At 45.9% G+C, this 21458-nt stretch overlaps 1 protein-coding gene across 1 annotated transcript; it reads left to right on the plus strand.

Moving 5' to 3' along the window:
• The first annotated feature begins 834 nt into the window (after positions 1-834).
• LOC123749521 (uro-adherence factor A-like) lies at positions 835-15478 on the plus strand. Its single transcript, XM_069331397.1, has 4 exons — positions 835-937; positions 11201-11815; positions 12263-12785; positions 15427-15478. Exons 1-4 carry the CDS (start codon positions 835-837, stop codon positions 15476-15478), a joined length of 1293 nt encoding a protein of 430 aa, XP_069187498.1.
• The last annotated feature ends 5980 nt before the right edge of the window (positions 15479-21458 follow it).

The raw sequence follows: 21458 nt of genomic DNA on the forward strand, positions 1-21458 counted from the left end.
AAAAGACAGAGAACAGCAACAGAGAACAATGAAGAAACAGAGGGTGAAAAGAAACACTGCTTGTTAAAGAAGCTCAGGATCAGGATTAGGGTCAGTGCATTCAGGGTTAGAGGGCATGGGTAAACTGAGTTTGGATGGAGGGAAGGGAGCGGGAGGACAAACCAGAGGCAGACGAGTAGGGTCCGGAGGAGACAACCGAGGGTCAAGGACAGCAGGAGGATGAGGAGGGGCAGAAACTGGGTAGTGTACCTCAGCATGGGCACCAACAGGAAGGGAAGCGGGGGCCAAAGAAACCTCCATAACAGAAACAGGGGGCTCGACTACCGAAACGGGAGGGGATGGAGCGATGGAGTGAGAGGTGGGGGGCGAGGAAGAAAGCAAAGCCTTCTTACCCGCTGGGAAGGACGAAGGAGATAAGCCAGGCTTTCGCTTCTGACTCAAAGAAACAGGTGTTCCAGCAAAAATGTACTGGGTAACAGACTCAAGCATCTCAACAGGAAAAGAAGAACGAGAGCGAACAACGCGATGATCGCTGAGAGAGTGATGGACATCAGCCCGCACAGACAGGCGGCATGGAGAGCTAAGGGATGGAGGAGAATGATGGGAAGGAGGATCGGAGGGAGAAGAGAAAGAAGACACAGGAGACATGACAGACTGGGTAGAAAGAAGGGGAACCCAAGACAGAGAACTAGGAGGGGGACCCTTCGGGGAGGAGGCGGTGGGCATATCTGGGTCTAAGGTCTGGAAACGGTTGTGAGACTGAGGAAGGTGGGAATGACGAGGAGAGGAAGAGCACAACACGCAAGCATAAGAGACACCAGCGTAAGGGGCGAGATGGCAAACTTGGCGCCTCGCCTCAGGAAAAGACAAACGTTCCTGGTGCTTCAAGTTGAGGACGGCTGCCTGAAGCTTGCAATGTATACATGCGCGGGAGAAGGTAGGGTGGGCCTCACCGCAATTGAACTGGCGAGCCTGGGGAGAAGTTCACTCCTACTTAGAGTGACCTCTCTCTCTGTCCCTTCGCACAAGGGACAGAGAGAGACAGTACTGGAGCATCGGGGGGCACTAGGAGAAACAGAAGAAGTCCAAAGGAATAATCAAGACTGGCTTAAGGTAGGCAGGAAATGACAATTAGAAAGAAGAGGGAGGGAGAAAAATGAAACACAAGGAAAAAAGATCCAGCACAATTGGAGAAGACAGCAGCAGGAGCATAAGGCTCTAAAAGGACAGAGGACTGACCCATGGAGCATCACACTCTGGCAGCTGCCCACTAAGCCCCTCCATGACTACAACGGCCCAGATAGGGAGGGGGTCCAACACTACAGACTACTGCTTTAGTGAGGGAGGACAAGGAAATAAATAGCATTTATATCTTCCTAATTACAATCAGTTCTTAGGCAAGATATTAGTTTAAATACAAATTAAATAGTATATATAAAATCATGTACAGGTTTTAAGAAAATTTTAAAATTACTTAAATTACTTTTTTAGATTTGTATAAAACTTAAAAAAATTAAAAAGAGATATAAAAGATTTTAGGTATAAACCTTGCTTGTAATGCTCATATAAAAATAAGATATAATTTATTATTTTTATTATTATTATTATCATCTATATAAATGGAAATGTTCGTTTGTGCATAACCGCTAATCTCCGAAAGTTCTTCACCAATTGCTTTGAAATTTTCACACAACGTTCCATTTGCATCCGAAAAGGCTTTTATATACATATATAGATGTCATGTCTGTGACAGTAAAAAGAATGCTTTTTCTGAAAAACAGTGTTTTTCATGTGAAGGGAAATCTTCGAAACCTCTTAACCGATTGCTTTGAAATTTTGACACAGCGTTGCATTCGAATAGGCGCAACTTTTTATATATCTACTATATACATGCCTCGCCTGTGACAGGAAAAAATATTATTTTTTTGAAAAACCGCGCCATCTGTTGGACGTAAGAGCAACACACGCTGTAATCTCCTAAAATTCTTCACCAATTGCTCTGAAGTTCAGACACAACTTTGCATTCGAATAGGCGCATCTTTTTATATACCTACTATATAGATGCCACCCTTCTGACAGGTATAAACATGCATTTTTGAAAAACAGCGCCATCTGTTGCACATAAGACCAACACATGCTATACTAAATATGTTACGATTCCATTTCAATGTTTTCGATTTCATTGATAAATAAAATTTTCATAGATTTCGAATTATTTTCATTTAGATTTAATTATTTTGTGTGACATTGTGTTGGAATTGAGCTTTATTGTTTACCATACATTTATTAATGTATGATAAATAACTCATACATACCCACTCATTTTGTGAGTATAGTTTATTTTTACATTTTGTCATTGCTTTTCATTTAGGCATTTATTTCTTTTTCTAATATATCAATGATGGGAACATCAAATCATTTGATGTTCCCAATTTTCTGATGGGAACATCAGATCATTTGGGAATGCCTCGGACGAGTGAGTGAGGAATGGTAGGGAGGGCGAGGGGATGGGAGACGGGGATGGAGGGGGAGGACGAGGGTACATGGGAGGGGGAAATGGTCAGGTAGGACGAGGGGATGGGGGAGATGGGGACGAAGGGATAGGAGAATGGAGTATGGTGGGGAGGACAAGGAGACTGGAGAGTGAGGGAATGGTTGGGAGGATGAGGTGATGGAGGAGGGGGGAATGGAATGGAGGACGAGGGGACGGTGTAGTGGGGAATGGTTAGGAGGACGAGGAGATGGTGGAGTGGGGAATGGTGGGGAGGACAAAGGAATGGAGGAGGGGGGAATAATGGGGAGGACGAGGGGACGGGGGAGTGGGGAATGGTTGAGAGGACAAGGGGATGGAGGAGGGGGGAATGGTTGGGAGAACGAGGGAACAGGGAAGGGGGGGAATAGTTTGGAGAACTGGGAAACAGGGAAAGGTTGCTGTGGCTCAGCAACGCACATGCATTGCTGAGCCACAGCAATGCGTGGCCGGGTACAGCTAGTTATCTATGTAAATGTATACGTTTGTTTGTTCAAAATCGCTAATTTACGAAAGTTCTTCACCGATTGTTTTGAAATTTTTACACAAATTTCCATTCGTATCCGAGCGGGTTTTTATATATATACTAAATAGATGTCACGTCTGTGACGGGAAAAAGCATGCTTTTTAATAAAAAAAGCTATGTTTTTCATGTGAGGGAAATCTTCGTAACCTCTTTACCGATTGCTTTGAAATTGTGATACAACGTTGCTTTCGAATTGGCGCGTGTTTTTATATACCTATTATATACATGCCTCACTTGTGACAGGAGAAAACAGGCGTGTTTTGAAAAACAGCGCCATCTGTTGGACGTAAGAGCAACACACGTTTTTTTTTTTTTTTCTTTTTAGCAGGGATAATCCTGCGCGGGCCCTAAGCCTCTGGCTGGCCCACTAAGTGATGCTTGGTTCTGTTTTACCTGGGCGGAGTATGAGTATGTATGACTCGTATGGTCGCTTCAGTAAGATGTTGCCATATGTGTTTAACAACTTCCTCTGCTCTGTTGAATCGAAGGTGAAATCTTAATGGGTTTGTAACTGTGCACTGTGTTAGATAATGTTCCAGTGGTCTGTCGGGCAATTCTCCACAGTGTTGACATTTCCTCTCACCTTCCGGAACCCGTAAGCCTATTTCCCATGCACATGGGTATCCAAGCCTGATGCGATGTAAGTGCACTTATGTTGTTCTACTGCCCCCGTTCATCAAACTAAGTGGTTCGTAGTTGGTTGAATTCTTGTACCAACCCGCAGATCCTGATGTTGCAACTGCTGTGTTGTGGTCACTGTACATCTTTCGCATTGCTCTGTTTCGAAGCACTTTCTTCATCTGAAAGAGACTCTGTGGTATGTAAATGTCTACATTCCTCCTCTTTGTAGCAAGTTTTGCAGCTTCGTCTGCAATGTCATTACCTAATAGTCCCACATGACTTGGCACCCAGTTGATAAGTACCCGTCGGCCTTGTCGTTTGAGTGTGTGCATGAATGATAAGACATTGGTGATCAGATGGATGTTATCACATAGGTGTTCCTGCTGCAAGGTTTCAATGGCGGTTCTCGAATCTGTATGGATGATAACATGTTGACGGTGTTCAGCAAGAGCATGTTCCAAAGCCTTTTGAATGGCTAGCATCTCAGTCTGTAAAGTCGAACACCCATTTGAGAGCCTCCAACTATATACAGAGTTTCCTGCTTTAACTGCAGCTCCGGTTTCTTGTCCCTGCTGGTCTACTGACCCATCCGTGAAGTAAGTGAAGCTGTCGGATGCCATGTTTGCTTCTATATGCATCTGTGCAAAGTGACGGAGCAGATGAGGATGTGTCTGGTTCTTCCTCCCGTCAAGAACCATAATCTGAAAGTCTGCTGGCAGAGATTCCCAAGGGGCTTGTATAACAAAGTCTGCATGTATGTCGTCGACACCCTTCTCAGTGACTGTGTTTGCCATATCGAATGTATCGATGGCGTTTATCGCACAATGGGTCCACCTGTTGCCATTGGAGGCTCTTCTGTCCAGAGTTAGTGCTCCAGTGATCATATCTTTAAGTGAACTGATTCTAGGTCTAGTCAATATCTTGGTCAGCATGCACGCAGCAATCCCCTTTACCCTTATTTCAATCGACGTTAGCTTTGTCTCTAGTCTTAGGTTCAGGATTTTAGTCCATCTGGGAGCACCTGTTATGACTCGCAATGCATCATTTTGAAGAACCTCAACGTTTGCCCACTGACCAGGAGAAAGAGTGAGTAAGGCAGGTGCTGCATAATCAACCAGGGAACGAACGGCGTGTATGTAAAACATTCTCAACACTCTGTGTCCCGCTCCTAGACGGGGCCCTGTGATTGCTCTCATTATATTTATTCGTGACTTTGCTTTCTCCTTTAGATATTGAATTTGCTTATGGAATGTCATTTTAAAATCAATCCACACTCCGAGATATCGATATTGTGTAACCCACTGAAGGTTAATGTCCTGAATGCGTAGGTGCCTGTCTGGAGCTTTGCCGCCTATTCTCATCGCCTTAGACTTCTGTGCAGATATTTTTAGCCCTAAAACACTGCATTCAGATGTCACTTGATCTAAAGCACCTTGAGCTTTATTTAGAAGTGAAGGACCCGTAACGACTAATGCTAGATCATCAGCATAGCTTAGCAATGTAACCCCTTCTGTAAAGGACATGGTAACAAGGTTTTCCATAAGGATGTTAAAAAGACTAGGACTGAGGACTCCTCCTTGTGGAGTCCCATTCTCGTGCAAGTGGTAGTCCGACACTTGTCCTTGCAACTTTACTCTGGCATACCTGTGACTTAGGTAACCTTGAATCCATGCTAGCATTTTCCCCCTCACACCTTTTTTTAACTAAGGTGTGTAGTATTGCTGGCGGGCTTGCAAGTTCAAACGCTTTTTCCAGATCAAGGAAGACCACTATAGCTGGACCTGAGTTAACTGTTCCTAGTAATGTTGCTATGCAGTTTGCAGTACCTACTCCTCTAGTGAAGCCAAATATGTGTTTATGAAGGTCTCCAGTCTTCCACAGTAGCCTATTTAAGACCATCCGTTCTGCAGTTTTACTAACGCATGATGTTAATGAAATGGGTCTGTAATTGCCAGGTTCATTCGGCTTAGGAATCGGGATGATGTCTGCTTTCTTCCAAGAGGGCGGTAGTTTGCCTTGCTGCCAAGACGCATTGATGACGTCCAATATCCCTCGGTCTCCAGCAGGACCTGCATGTGCGATCATTGAGTATGTAATGTTATCAGCACCTGGTGCAGTGTCCTTACCACCTTTTTTGGCTCTGCTTAGTTCCTGTTCGGTGAAGGGACAGTCACATTCGTCATTTACAGCTATGCCCTCATGAATGACTGTCATCCTCTCTTGTTTTAAGTGTTCTTGCTGCCTTCGGACCATTGCAGGAAGCTGATATGAAGCTGTTCTTTCTGCAAATTGGAGAGCAAGTCTCTCAGCCTCCTGCAATGGTTGAATACATGCCTGTGGCCGGGCTGGTCGACCTGATATAGTTTTAATCTGACCCCATATCTTGCCAAGACTACTATGTTCATTTAGAGTTTGACACCACTCAAACCATCTTGCCTCCTTTACTTCTCTAGAAACTCGCCTTGCTTCAGATATCACTGCTCTTAGCAGAGTTCTTCCTTCTGGTGTGGGGTTTCTCTTTAGATGTTTTCTGAAGATATTGACTCTGTGGTTCTGTTCTTTAACGTCATTACTATAGAACCAATAGTTCTTTCGTTTCGTGTTACCTGTGATAATGATTGGAATAGCTTTGTTCGCAGCAGCTGCAACGGCTTCCTGCAGATTGGTCTCGTGAATGTTCAAATCCTCAGGTGGCGTGTACGTTGCATACCATTTTTCAAGTTCTTCTTGGTATACATTCCAATTGGCCTTTCCTAAATTCCACCGAGGCTGCGCAGGTGGTGTAGGAGGTCGTGCCAGGTTTAGTGTCGTGACAGTAGCATAGTGGTCACTGGTGATCACCGGGTCTACTTCCCACTTCGCTTGTTGCTGGAGTGCTGTTGAGATGAATGTAAGATCAAGGGAACCTCCTAGAATGTGAGTGGGTTCCCCAGTGTTGAGAAGTGTAATTTCAGGTACTTCTCGCAGAGCTGCAGCTAAATGGCGCCCATCTGCATTGGCTGGCCCAGTTGCACCTAACTCAGGATGATGAGCATTAAAATCTCCAGCAATAATTAAATTTTCATGCGTGGCCAAGGCAAGCACTGCCTCTGCTTCTAGTTTACGTCTAGGGGGCTTGTAAACGTTGTATATGAGGAGCTCAAAATTAGCCATATTCACTGTAACTGCTAATATCTCTACTCCATCCCCACATGAATCTGAGTCTATTTTCTTGCTGGGTATGGTGTTTCTGACTAGGGTCATTAATCCTCTTAGTCTCCCCTGCTCATACGGGAGAACATAGTGCTGATATCCCGCTAATCTGAAGGATTTCGTGGCCGGGAAAAGAGTTTCTTCCAAAACGATTATATCTGCTTTCGTGCTGATTGCAGCCTCCTGAAGTGTGTGTTTTTTATTTCCAAGACCTTGTATGTTCCACTGCAGAATTCGTAATGGCCAGACGACGGGTTCGGTTGGTGTTGCTTGTTCTACTAGAACTCCTCCTCGGAATCGACCTCTATATTCTCCGCCTCGCAAGTCGTGTCGCTGCAAATCGGACTGCATTGACAGTTCGTGGTCATCCCCGACGTTGTTGGAATCTGTGCATAACTGTGGTCCATCGCTATGTTGTTGGAAGTGCAGCAGGTCGGACTGCATTGATTGTCCGTGGTCAACCCCGGCATTGTCGGAATCTGTGCAGAACTGTGGTCCATCACTTTGTTGTTGGTATTGCTGCAAGTCGGACTGCATTGATTGCTCGCGGCCGTTTCTTGTGTTGGCGGAACCTGCGCATCCCTGCTGTTCAATTCGTCTTTGTTGGCGTTGCTGCAGATCAGACTGCATTGGCTGTTGTTGTCTGTCTCCTGTGTTGGAAGATTCTGTTGATCGTGGGTGGTCACTGCGTCTTGCAGTTGCGTTTGTGAATGTCGATGTTCCGGTGTCTTGACTAGCCGACTGTTGTTGGTAGTCAGTATGTCCAAGTTGCGTTGTTTGTCCTCTTGTGCTCCATCCTGTCGGAGACTGTCTATGTCTCGTGTAACTGTGGTCTGCTGCACGATCTTGTCCATTATCACACAAGTGATGTCTTGAGTCTGTTGTTGTGAGGCGTTCTGCGTCATCTGTAGGCAATTGATAATGGTCTCTGCCATGATCTTCACGATGGTTTTCAGCTGGACCTCGGTAAAACTGTATAGCTGGTGAGTAGATTCCAAAAGTAAGTGTTTTCTGCTCTTTTGCATTTGCTGGACTTCTGCAACACTTTCGTGTAATGTCTGATTCGGAATTGACAGATTCGGGAAATTTTGCTCCGTGAGAGCGGGTGGCTGTTGTGGCTGTGCACGAGTGTTCCAGACGTTGGTGTTGGAGGATGTATTGCTGGGCAGTGTGTTGATCCTGGCCTGAGCTGTCTGCACTTTTTGTTTCCGTGCACAGCAGGTTGTGCTCCAGGCATGATGTTTGCCTCCACAATTTGGACATTTGGCTGTAGTGGTCTGGTTTGCCTTGTGCTTGGCAATACAGTCTTTGGTGGGATGTCTCAGGCTGCACACTCCGCACCTCTCCTGTCCTGTGCAGCGTGACTGATGGTGGCCGTATTTCTGACACCTGAAGCAGCGTAGGGGTTCCGGGACGTATGGCCTCTGTCGGTATGTCCCCCAATTTCCAAGACCGAAAGATTCTGGCACACGTCCCATGACGGTCACCAGAACCTGACGCGTCGCTGCCTTGTCTACTTTTGTGCAACACACGTTGTAATCTCCGTAAGTTCTTCACCGATTGCTTTGAAATTTTGACACAACGTTCCATTCGAATACGTGCGTGCTTTTAAATACCTACCATATAGATGCCATACCTACGACAGGTAAAAAAATGCATTTTTAGAAAAACAGCGTGATCTTTGCACGTAAGGGCAACACGCGCTATACTAAATATATAACGCTTCCATTTCAATGTTTCCGATTGCACTGATAAATTGAATTGTCATACATTTGGATGTATTTTCATTTTCATTTAATTATTTTGTGTGGCATTGTGTTAGACTGGAGCTGTGTTATTTATAATCATTCATTTCGTGAGTATTGTTTATTTTTTTATTTTTTTCATTTCGTTTTTTAACTGTTCTTATTTTTCAGTGATCGGAACATCAGATCATTTGATGTTCCCAATTTTCTGATGGGAACATCAGATCGTTTTGGGAATGAATTGGACGAGAGAGAGTGGTGGGAATGGTGAGGAGGATGATGGGGCGGGAGCGGGGGTTGGTGGGGAGGACGAGGGGACAGGGGAGGGGGTAAACGTGGGGAAGCCGAGCAGACGGGGGAGTTGGGGATGATTGAGACGATGGGACGGGGGAATGGAGAATAGTGGGGAGGACAAGGAGACGTGGGAGTGGGAAATGGTGGAGAGGAAGAGGGGAAAATAGTAGGCAGGACGAGGGGATGGCAGGTGGGGAATGGTGGGGAGGACGAGGGGATGGTAGGTGGGGAATGGTGGGGAGGACGCGGGGTTGGGGGGAAGTGGGGAATGGTTGGGAGGACGAGGGGATGGAGGAATGCGGTGAGGACTGAGGGACAGGGAAAGGACGCTGTGGCTCAACAATGCGCATGCATTGCTGAACCACAGCAATGCATGGCCGGTTACAGCTAGCACCTAATAATTACACTAGTTCAATTCTGGACTGGATTTTCACTCATCAGTAATTGGTGATAACTTGGCTACTCTGAACTGAGATCACAGTTGTCAGTATGTGTACCTAACTACTTTGTACCACGTTCTAAGCCCAGTAGTCTTCATTAAGTGGGGATCACTTAGCTACTGTGCGCCGTGTTCTGAGGCCAGTGGTCGTCACACAGTCATCAGAAGGTAGGGATTAATTAGCTATTGTCCACCGTGTTCTGAGGCATCTGGTCTTCACGAGGTCATCAGTAAGTGGAGATCACTTAGCTACTGTGCACCGTGATCTGAGGCCAGTCACTGTTGTCAGTAAGTAAGGATCACCACGATAGTGTGAACCATGTTCTGAGGCCACTTGTCGTCACACAGTCATCAGTAGAAACGGACACGGAGCTAATATGCACCTATTTCTGAGGCGATTGGTCGTCACAGTCGTCAGAAAGTGGGGATCACTTAGCTACTGTGTACGATGTTCTGAGGCTTCTGGTCGTCACAGTCGTAACTAAGAAGGGATCACTTAACTACTGTATACCGCGTACTGAGACCAGTATGGTTGCAACCCACAAGAGTTTGGTGACTCGCACCATCACGAGGCTTCCTAGTGGTCGTCGTGTATAAAGAGAAAGAAGGTTTAGAAGAGGAGAGAAAGGGTGCGCCTATAGTCATGACCCATCAACAAATGGTCATCTTCCAGCATCGCACTTCTCTCCAAACAATGACTGAACACAATATATTATGAATGTTTTAGTGTCCCTTTAAAGATAGGAGATACACAGTATTGTTTTCTTATGAGTGAGGGAGGGCAATCAAATAAAGAGCATATATATCATCTTAATTACAATTAATTTTTAGCCAATATATTAGGTCATATAAAAATTAAAAGTCATATATAAACTTGTATTAAGTTCTAAAAAACTTTATAGTCACTTCAATTCCTAAGTTAGTTTTGTATAAAAATTAAAGAAAAAAAATTAAAAGAAAATATTTAAATATAAATTTTTATATCTAATTTTATAAGAATTATATCACTGAAAACTTTGTTTTATTGCTGATAATTTTAATAGGTAAATAGTAAATTCATTCTCACTCTTAAGTAATTGGTGATAGATTGACTACTCTGAACTGAGATCACAGTAGTCGGTATGTGTAATTAGCTACTGTGGACCACGTTCTGAGCCCAGTAGTCGTCATTAAGTAGGGATCACGTAGCTACTGTGCACTGTGTTGTGAGGTCCCTGGTCGTCACACAGTCATCAGTAAGTACGGGTTACCTAGCTACTGTGCACCGTGTTCCGAAGCCAATGGTCTTCACACAGTCATCAGTAAGTTGAGATTTTTTAGCTACTGTGCACCGTGTTCTCAGGCCAGTGGTCGTCACAGTTGTCAGTAAGTTGGGAGTAAAAAAGTAAGAGTGTGTCAGTAAGAGTGCCTCACTACACCAGAGTGTCTCTCTACACCAGAGTGTCTCTCTACACCAAAGTGTCTCTCTACACCAGAGTGTCTCACTACACCAGAGTGTCTCACTACACCAGAGTGCCTCACTACACCAGAGTGTCTCTCTACACCAGAGTGTCTCTCTACACCAGAGTGTCTCTCTACACCAGAGTGTCTCACTACACCAGAGTGTCTCACTACACCAGAGTGCCTCACTACACCAGAGAGTCTCACTACACCAGAGTGTCTCACTACACCAGAGTGCCTCACTACACCAGAGTGCCTCACTACACCAGAGTGTCTCACTACACCAGAGTGTCTCACTACACCAGAGTGCCTCACTACACCAGAGTGTCTCACTACACCAGAGTGTCTCACTACACCAGAGTGTCTCACTACACCAGAGTGCCTCACTACACCAGAGTGCCTTTCTACCCCAGAGCGCCTCTCTACCCCAGAGTGCTTCTCTACCCCAGAGCGACTCTCTACGCCAGAGCGCCTCTCTACCCCAGAGCGACTCTCTACGCCAGAGCGACTCTCTACCCCAGAGCGACTCTCTACGCCAGAGCGACTCTCTACCCCAGAGCGACTCTCTACGCCAGAGCGCCTCTCTACCCCAGAGCGACTCTCTACCCCAGAGCGACTCTCTATGCCAGAGCGACTCTCTACGCCAGAGCGCCTCTCTACCCCAGAGCGACTCTCTACGCCAGAGCGACTCTCTACGCCAGAGCGACTCTCTACCCCAGAGCGCCTTTCTATGCCAGAGCGACTCTCTACGCCAGAGCGACTCTCTACGCCAGAGCGACTCTCTACGCCAGAGCGACTCTCTACGCCAGAGCGACTCTCTACCCCAGAGCGCCTTTCTACGCCAGAGCGACTCTCTACGCCAGAGCGCCTCTCTACCCCAGAGCGCCTCTCTACCCCAGAGCGCCTCTCTACCCCAGAGCGCCTCTCTACCCCAGAGCGCCTCTCTACCCCAGAGCGCCTCTCTACCCCAGAGCGCCTCTCTACCCCAGAGCGCCTCTCTACCCCAGAGCGCCTCTCTACCCCAGAGCGCCTCTCTACCCCAGAGCGCTTCTCTACCCCAGAGTGTCTCACCACACCAGAGTGCCTCACTACACCAGAGTGTCTCACTACACCAGAGTGTCTCACTACACCAGAGTGTCTCACTACACCAGAGTGCCTCACTACACTAGAGTGCCTCACTACACTAGAGTGCCTCACTACACCAGAGTGCCTCACTACACCAGAGTGCCTCACTACACCAGAGTGCCTCACTACACCAGAGTGCCTCACTACACCAGAGTGCCTCACTACACCAGAGTGCCTCACTACACCAGAGTGCCTCACTACACCAGAGTGCCTCACTACACCAGAGTGCCTCACTACACCAGAGTGCCTCACTACACCAGAGTGCCTCACTACACCAGAGTGCCTCACTACACCAGAGTGCCTCACTACACCAGAGTGCCTCACTACACCAGAGTGCCTCTCTACCCCAGAGCGCCTCTCTACCCCAGAGCGCCTCTCTACCCCAGAGCGACTCTCTACCCCAGAGCGACTCTCTACGCCAGAGCGACTCTCTACGCCAGAGCGCCTCTCTACCCCAGAGCGACTCTCTACGCCAGAGCGACTCTCTACGCCAGAGCGACTCTCTACCCCAGAGCGCCTTTCTATGCCAGAGCGACTCTCTACGCCAGAGCGACTCTCTACGCCAGAGCGACTCTCTACGCCAGAGCGACTCTCTACGCCAGAGCGACTCTCTACCCCAGAGCGCCTTTCTACGCCAGAGCGACTCTCTACGCCAGAGCGCCTCTCTACCCCAGAGCGCCTCTCTACCCCAGAGCGCCTCTCTACCCCAGAGCGCCTCTCTACCCCAGAGCGCCTCTCTACCCCAGAGCGCCTCTCTACCCCAGAGCGCCTCTCTACCCCAGAGCGCCTCTCTACCCCAGAGCGCCTCTCTACCCCAGAGCGCCTCTCTACCCCAGAGCGCTTCTCTACCCCAGAGTGTCTCACCACACCAGAGTGCCTCACTACACCAGAGTGTCTCACTACACCAGAGTGTCTCACTACACCAGAGTGTCTCACTACACCAGAGTGCCTCACTACACTAGAGTGCCTCACTACACTAGAGTGCCTCACTACACCAGAGTGCCTCACTACACCAGAGTGCCTCACTACACCAGAGTGCCTCACTACACCAGAGTGCCTCACTACACCAGAGTGCCTCACTACACCAGAGTGCCTCACTACACCAGAGTGCCTCACTACACCAGAGTGCCTCACTACACCAGAGTGCCTCACTACACCAGAGTGCCTCACTACACCAGAGTGCCTCACTACACCAGAGTGCCTCACTACACCAGAGTGCCTCACTACACCAGAGTGCCTCACTACACCAGAGTGTCTCACTTCACAAGAGTGTCTCACTACACCAGAGTGTCTCACTACACCAGAGTGTCTCACTACACCAGAGTGTCTCACTACACTAGAGTGTCTCACTACACCAGAGTGCCTCACTACACCAGAGTGTCTCACTACACCAGAGTGTCTCACTACACCAGAGTGTCTCACTACACTAGAGTGTCTCACTACACCAGAGTGTCTCTCTACACTCTATAGGTGCCATAGGCACAATCAGAGAACACTGTATAAACATCAGAGGTCCCCGGTTCTTCAACACTCTCCCAGCAAGCATAAGAAATATTGCCGGAACAACCGTGGACATCTTCAAGAGGAAACTAGATTTATTCCTCCAAGGAGTGCCGGACCAACCGGGCTGTGGTGGGTATGTGGGCCTGCGGGCCGCTCCAAGCAACAGCCTGGTGGACCAAACTCTCACAAGTCAAGCCTGGCCTCGGGCCGGGCTTGGAGAGTAGAAGAACTCCCAGAACCCCATCAACCAGGTATATGTGGGCCTGCGGGCCGCTCCAAGCAACAGCCTGGTGGACCAAACTCTCACAAGTCAAGCCTGGCCTCGGGCCGGGCTTGGAGAGTAGAAGAACTCCCAGAACCCCATCAACCAGGTATATGTGGGCCTGCGGGCCGCTCCAAGCAACAGCCTGGTGGACCAAACTCTCACAAGTCAAGCCTGGCCTCGGGCCGGGCTTGGAGAGTAGAAGAACTCCCAGAACCCCATCAACCAGGTATATGTGGGCCTGCGGGCCGCTCCAAGCAACAGCCTGGTGGACCAAACTCTCACAAGTCAAGCCTGGCCTCGGGCTGGGCTTGGGGAGTAGAACAACTCCCAGAACCCCATCAACCAGGTAACCAGGTACACCAGAGTGTCTCACTACCCCAGAGTCCCTCTCTACGCCAGAGCGCCTCTCTACGCCAGAGCGCCTCACTACGCCAGAGCGCCTTACTACGCCACTTTTCGTCACGCAGTCTTAAGTATGGCTCACTTAGCAACTGTATACCGTGTTCTGAGGACAGTGTAGTTACAACCCACAGGAGTTTGGTGACTCGCACCATCACGAGGCTTCCTAGTGGTCGTCGGGTGTAAAGAGAAAGAAGGTTTAGAAGAGGAGAGAAAGGGTGCGCCTATAGTCATGACCCATCAACAAAAGGTCATCTTCCAGCATCGCACTTCTCTCGAAACAATGAATGATCACAATATATTATGAATATTTTAGTTACCCTCTAAAGATGTACTAAAAAACAACACTACTACCTACCTTGTGAGTGTGAGAAAAGAATCAAATAAATATAATTAATTTACACTTAATTATAATTACTTCTTAAAACAATTATAATTTACATATATTTTAATTAACATATTAGATAATGTGTACAAAATTATTTGCATATTTTAAGGTAATTTTAAATCCCTTTTATATCAATTGATAGTTTTTATATAAAAACTTAAAAACATGTTTAAAAATAAAACAAATTTATGAATAATCTTGATTTTAATTCTTATTTACAAAAATAATGAAAAATTTACGATAATACCTAATAATTATCAAACTTAAAGACAGAAAATGATTATTATTCATCAGTATTTGGTGACGGCTTGGCTACTCTAAATTGAGATCACAGTCGTCGGTATGTGTAATTAGATACTGTGTACCACGTTTCGAGCCCAGTAATCGTCATTAAGTGGAGTTCACTTAGCTTCTGTGCATCGTGTTTTGAAGCCACTTGTCGTCATACAGTCATCTCAAAGTGGGTATTAATTAGCTACTGTGCACCGTGTTCTCAGGCCACTATTCGTCACAGTCATCTCAAAGTGGGGATTAATTAGCTACTGTGCACCGTGTTCTAAGGCCACTATTCGTCACACAGCTATCTGTAAGTGGGGATCACGTAGCTACTGTGCACCGTGTTTTGAGGCCACTGGTCGTCACACAGTCATCAGTAAGTGAGGATCACTTAGCTACTGTGCACCGTGTTCTGAGACCAGTGGGCGTCACTGTTGTCAGTAGGTGGCGATCACTTAGATACTGTGCACCATGTTCTGAAGCCAGTGGTCGTCACAGTCATCAGTGAGGATCACTTAGCTACTGTGGAGCGTGTTCTGAGGTCACAGTCGAACGTCATAGGGGATCACTTACCTACTGTGCACCGTGTTCTGAGGCCCACTGGTCGTCACAGTCGTAATTAAGTAGGGATCACTTAACTACTGTGTACCGTGTTCTCAATTCAGTTTGGTTGCAACCCACAGGAGTTTGGTGACTCGCACCATCACGAGGCTTCCTAGTGGTCGTCGTGTATAAAGAGAAAGAAGGTTTAGAAGAGGAGGGAAAGGGTGCGCCTATAGTCATGACCCATCAACAAATGGTCATCTTCCACCATCGCACTTCGCTCGAAACAATGAATGATCACAATATATTGTGAATAGTATAGTGAGCCTTAAAGATGTATAAAAAAAACGAACAAAGCAGTCTTCTGCAGGAGTGTGGGAGAAAAAGCAAATAAATAGCATTTATATCTTCCTAATAACAATCAATTTTAAGTCAAAATATTAACTCATATTGAAAATTAAATGGAATATATAAAATAATGTATAATTTTTAAGGCATTTCAAAAATATCTTTAAACTTTTTGCTAGTTTTGTATAAAAACTGAAAAAAAAATAAAATAGAACGGAAAATATTTATGTATAAAAGCCCTCTTAATTCTCGTTCATAGTTAAAAACATACTACAGGCTCATTATAGCCCGTGCTACTTGAAACTTTTTGTCCCAGGTAGCAAATCTTAAACAACAACGTCTTGGTTAAACTTGCATTACATCCAAATTTTGAGTATAATATTTATAAAAGTAAATGTTCCCTTGTTCAAAATCGCTAATCTCCGAAGTTCTTCACAGACTGCTCGGAAATTTTCACGCAACGTTCCGTTCGCATCCGAGCTGGTTTATATTTACATAATATATAGATGTCACGTCTGTGGGAAAAGACATGCTTTTCATGTGAGCGAAATCTTCGAAACATCTTTACCGATTGCTTTGAAATTTTGACACAACCTTGCATTTGAATTGGCGTGTGTTTTTATATGCCTACTATATACATGCCTTATCTTTGACAAGAAAAAACAGCGCCATCTGTTGGATGTAAGAGCAACACATGCTGTAATCTCCAAAAGTTCTTCACCGATTGCTTTGAAATTTTAACACGTTTCATTCGAAGATGTGCGTGATTTTATATACCTACTATATAGATGCCACACCTGTGACAGGTAAAAACAGGCATTTTTTTTAAAATAGTGCCACCTGTTGCACATAATAACAATGCACGTTGTTTACCATACCATTCATTTCGTAACTTTAGGTATAGATACAACACCTGTGGCAGGTAAAAACATTCTTTTTTTTAAGAAACAGTGTCATGTGCTTGCCATGTGTTGCACGAAAGAGCAACACATACTATATTAAATATGTTACGATTCCATTTCAGTGTTTCCGAATGCATTGATAAATTGAATTTTCATAAATTACACTTTATTTTTATTTTGATTTAATTATTTTGTGTGACATTGCTTTGGAATTGAGCTGTGTCGTTTACCATGCCGTTCATTTCGTGAGTATAAGTATAAATGCCACACTTGTGACAGGTAAAAACTTGTTTTGTTTTTTTTAAACAGCGCCATCTGTTGTTTGTAAGAGCAATACACACTATGCTAAATATGTTATGATGCCATTTCAATGTTTCCATTTTCACTGTTTAATGGAATTTTCATAGATTTCGAATTATTTTAACTTTTATTTCATTATTTTGTGTGACATTGCATAGGAATTGAGCGGTGTTGCTTACCATACCGTTCATTTCGTGAGTATAGTTTATTTGTTTATTTTTCCATTGTTTTTCATATCATTTTTTAACTGTTTTTCTTATATTTCTGTGATGAAAACATCAGATCATTTGGTGTTCCAATTTTCTTATGTGAACATCAGATCATTTGAAAATGCATCGGACGAGAGAGTGGGGAATGGTGGGGAGGACGAGGGGGCGGGAATGGAGGATGGTAGGGAGGAGGAGGGGACAGTGGAGGAGGTAATGGTGGAGAGGACGAGGGGACGGAGGAGTTGGTGATGGTGAGGATGAGGGTACAGAGGAAGGGAGAATGGTGGGAAAGATAAGGGGACAGGAGAGTGGAGAATGGTGGGGAGGACGATGGGACAGGGGAGGAGGGAATGGTAGGGAGGACGAGGGGACGGAGGAGTGGGAGATGATGGGGAGGACGAGAGAACGGGAGAGTGGGGAATGGTTAGGAGGGCGAGGAGATGGTGGAGAGGACAAAGGGACAGGGAATGGGGGAAATGGTGGGAAGGACGAGGGGACAGGAGAGTGCAGAATGGTTGGGAGGACGAGAGGATGGGGGAGTGAGGAATGGTTGAGAGGACGAGGGGTCGGGGGAAGGCAGAATGGTGGGGAGGATTGGGAGACAGGGAAATGTTGCTGTGGCTCAGCAACGTACATGCGTTGCTGAGCCACAGCAACGCATGGCCGGGTACAGCTAATACCTAATAATTGATTCTCATTCATGAGTAATTGGTGATAACTTGGCTACTCTGAACTGAGATAGCAGTCGTCGGTATGTGTAATTAGTTACTGTGTACCACGTTCTGAACCCAATAGTCGTTATTAAATGGGAGGATCACTTAACTACTGTGTACCGTGTTCTGAGAATAATAATGTCAATGGGACAGGCAATAACATGCACAATAATAATATCATACAATAACTAAATGTGTGGTGTATGTGAAACTCACATTCACAGATGAATGTAATGTCGTGATACCACCCAGATAAACATGCATACACCATCGGGTGTCTAGGTGTCTTCTCATACCTGACACCTATACCTGTGTCAGGTATGAGAAGGTCAGAACTGTGGTTGATCCCTCAGATCAACACAGACAGACACAATAAAACAATGACAAGATCTTGTATTTACAGGTGGGGTTCCTCTCTTATTCACTCACTCACTCAGGCACATTTATGCAAGAACTTGTAGGTAGCCTGACAGCTGATTCTGCTCGTCACGATGTGAGACCATCGACGACAGGCTTTCCCACAAACCATACTTGACACGGGGATACTCGCAGGAGGGCGTGCTGTATGTCAACAGACACATGCACACACTCTGGCACTGGCGGTGAGTAAGGTATAGTGACGTCACGTAGTACAGTGAGGGCGGCAGCTGGCGGGCTACACGTTCGGGACAGAGTGGCAGCTGGCGACGGCTAACTATGTGGTACCATGCAGTACACTTGTGGTAAAGTCACACACAGGTTACTTAGGCGATGGCACTGCCTTAGTTCACTCTAAGGCACTCACAGACGATCTCTATTTAACACCAGGGGTTACCTGATACCAGTCTGTTTCGCTCTGGTGATTTGTCACTACTAGGCTTCTGGACAATATAGTCACAGTCGCGATTCCGGGTGAGTGTTGGCATAGCGAAAAGACGCTGAGTTTCACTTAATAGTGAGGAATGGACTGTGTTCAGTCTATTGGCCGATAGACAGAACAAGACACGTCCTCTGTGCAAGGGCTTCCTCACGTGAATGCTCTTGCCAGCGGCTGTAGAGCATCTCGTGGGACACACACAAGGGATTACAATTTGAAAAATAGCATTGCACCAAATGAGTGGGAATCAATAATATTGATCATTCCATGATCAGTAGCAGAGGTGACGTCATGAACACGTCACAGTTGTTATTCTCCATCGCGCCAGTTGAGGCTGACCCCAGAGGTCAGACTCTGTCGCCTGAGCTGGCATCTCCTCTCTCTCTCTCACGCTTTGCACCTCCTATGTGTACTCCCTGACCCTGTAGCAAGTATGCTTAACGTCCTTCTATCTACTTCTTGCCTGGACATACGGTGGCCTCCGTATAATAAACGTATTCCTGGTTATGTGGGCATCCTGGGGACACCCAACATGACAGATTACTATCCAGGGTTAACAGAGATAGGGCTTGTGCACGAGGATCGGTGCACTGCAATGAGCCATTCAAATCAGCTGTGGGAGAATCTTGAGAGACTATACTCTCACACACAGTCATCAGTAGGTGAGGATCACTTAGCTACTGTGCACCTTGTTCTTTAGTTACTGGTCGTCACAGTCTTAAGTAAGTAGGGATCCCTTAGCTACTGTGTACCTCAAGACAGTGCGGTTGCAACCCACGGGAATTTTGTTGAAACTTACCATCATGAGGCTTCCTAGTGGTCGTCGTGTATAAAGAGAGAGAAGGTTTAGAAGTGGAGAGAAAGGGTGCGCCTATAGTCATGACCCATCAACAAATGGTCATCTTCCACATCGCACTTCTCTCGAAACAATGATCACAATATATTGTGAATATTATAGTAACCCATTAAAGATGAATACAATAATCAACACTACAGACGACCTCGGGAGTGTGGAAGGACTAGCAAATAAATGGCATTTATATATCCTAAATTACAGTTAGTACTTAAGCAAAATAATAATTTTAATACAAATTAAATATTGTATAAAATCCCATCTAAAAGAGTGAAACCAATTAAATCACTAAACTTACTTTTTAATTTAGTTTAAAACTTAATTTTTTTTTAAGAAAATCAAAAAATATAATTAAATCAAATTGGCTTGTAACCTTACTCATATATAAGTATAAAATATATTATAGCTGTAATACCAATTTTTTAAAGTAGATAAGTCCAGGACAGAATTCTCACTCATCAGTAATTGGTGATCGCTTGTCTACTCTGATCTGAGGTAGACAAGTCGTTGGTAAGTGTAATTAACTACTGCGTACCACGTTCTGAGGCCGCAGTCGTCAGTAAGTGGGGACGACTTAGCTACGGTGCACCGTATTCTGAGGCAACTGGTCGTCGTGCCTCACCACACCAGTGTCTCATTGCGCCAGTAGTCGTCAGTAAGTGTGGATCACTAAGCTACTGTACACCGTGTTCTGAGGCAACTGGTCGTCGTGTCTCACCACACCAGAGTGTCTCACTACACTAGAGTGCCTCACTACACCAGAGTGCCTCACTACACCAGAGTGCCTCACTACACCAGAGTGCCTCACTACACCAGAGTGCCTCACTACACCAGAGTGCGTCACCACACCAGAGTGCCTCACTACACCAGAGTGTCTCATTGCGCCAGTAGTCATCACAGTCGTCAGTAAGTGGGGATCACTAAGCTACTGTACACCGTGTTTTGAGGCCACTGGTCGTCACAGTCGTAAGAAAGTGGGAATCACAGCTACTGTGCACCGTGTTCTAAGGCGACTGATCGTCAAAGTCGTATGTAAGTAAGAAGGGATCACTTAGTATCAGGGGGTGTGGAGGGAAGTCGGGAGAGGTTTCTTTATTCCTGCACTGAAACTTGGTTATTTGAACCATCCTGATATTCGCTTACCATTGAACAGAGGTCCCCAACCACTCCTTAACAGAACGAACAGTCGACCTCGGCTGCCACACTCCTGCTACCGTCGGTCGACCAGCACTGAACACTGGAGTGCTTGCAATTATTTAGGAGATCACCCTGGTGAGCGTCTGGTCCTGGGAGAGGGGTTCAGTGTCACCTTTGTTAAGGGTTACGGTTCACACTGCCTAGTTGTCATGTGTACACACCCCCTCTTGTGCCGCCGTGACTCCCCGCACTCTCCTTACTGTGGGATGACCTCTCAATCCCCCTCAGTTATAGTCCACTATCACCCATGTTATATCCGAGTCTTTCTCTCTCTCTCTCTAGCCAGGAAGCCTCACCAGGACAAGAGCAAAAGCCAGCTAACAAACATAATAGTTAATACATTTAAACATACACAATACACATAAAGGAAATGGTTATAAAACAGTACAATCACCTCTTAGGCTACTACCAACTGATAACACACTAATGTCACCTTATGTCTCCAACCTATAACTGCACCAGGCTGCTGCTCGGACTTCAGTCCACAGCCTTCTGCTTCCTTCACTGCTTTAGGCTGCAATACATGACACATATAATATTCATATATTTCCTGCTCTACAAAAGCAACAATCTCTCACCTTGCATTGCGCCTTTCACACCAAAAACACAATCAAGCACTACCTTAGATATCGAGGTCCATATGGTCCTCTATTCCATTACTCGAGGTCCCCCACTACAATCATCATCTGGGTCCTCAGAATATGTAAGGAACTCCTGCAGCACCACCAATCAGCTGCAATGTAGTCCTCCTTATATGCCAGTGAAGCTCTCGCCAAACGCTTCACACCAACGAC

This window comes from Procambarus clarkii, chromosome 3, assembly GCF_040958095.1.
Source record: "Procambarus clarkii isolate CNS0578487 chromosome 3, FALCON_Pclarkii_2.0, whole genome shotgun sequence".
NCBI classification, from domain to species: Eukaryota; Metazoa; Arthropoda; class Malacostraca; order Decapoda; family Cambaridae; genus Procambarus; species Procambarus clarkii.

Coding starts and splice junctions, on each gene's coding strand:
- LOC123749521 (XM_069331397.1), top strand. CDS start 835: ATGGCAAACTTGGCGCCTCGCCTCAGGAAAAGACAAACGTTCCTGGTG. Junction 11,816..12,262: donor GCGCCTCTCTACCCCAGAGC/GCCTCTCTACCC, acceptor TCTCTACCCCAG/AGCGCCTCTCTACCCCAGAG. Junction 12,786..15,426: donor GAGTGTCTCACCACACCAGA/GTGCCTCACTAC, acceptor TGCAACCCACAG/GAGTTTGGTGACTCGCACCA.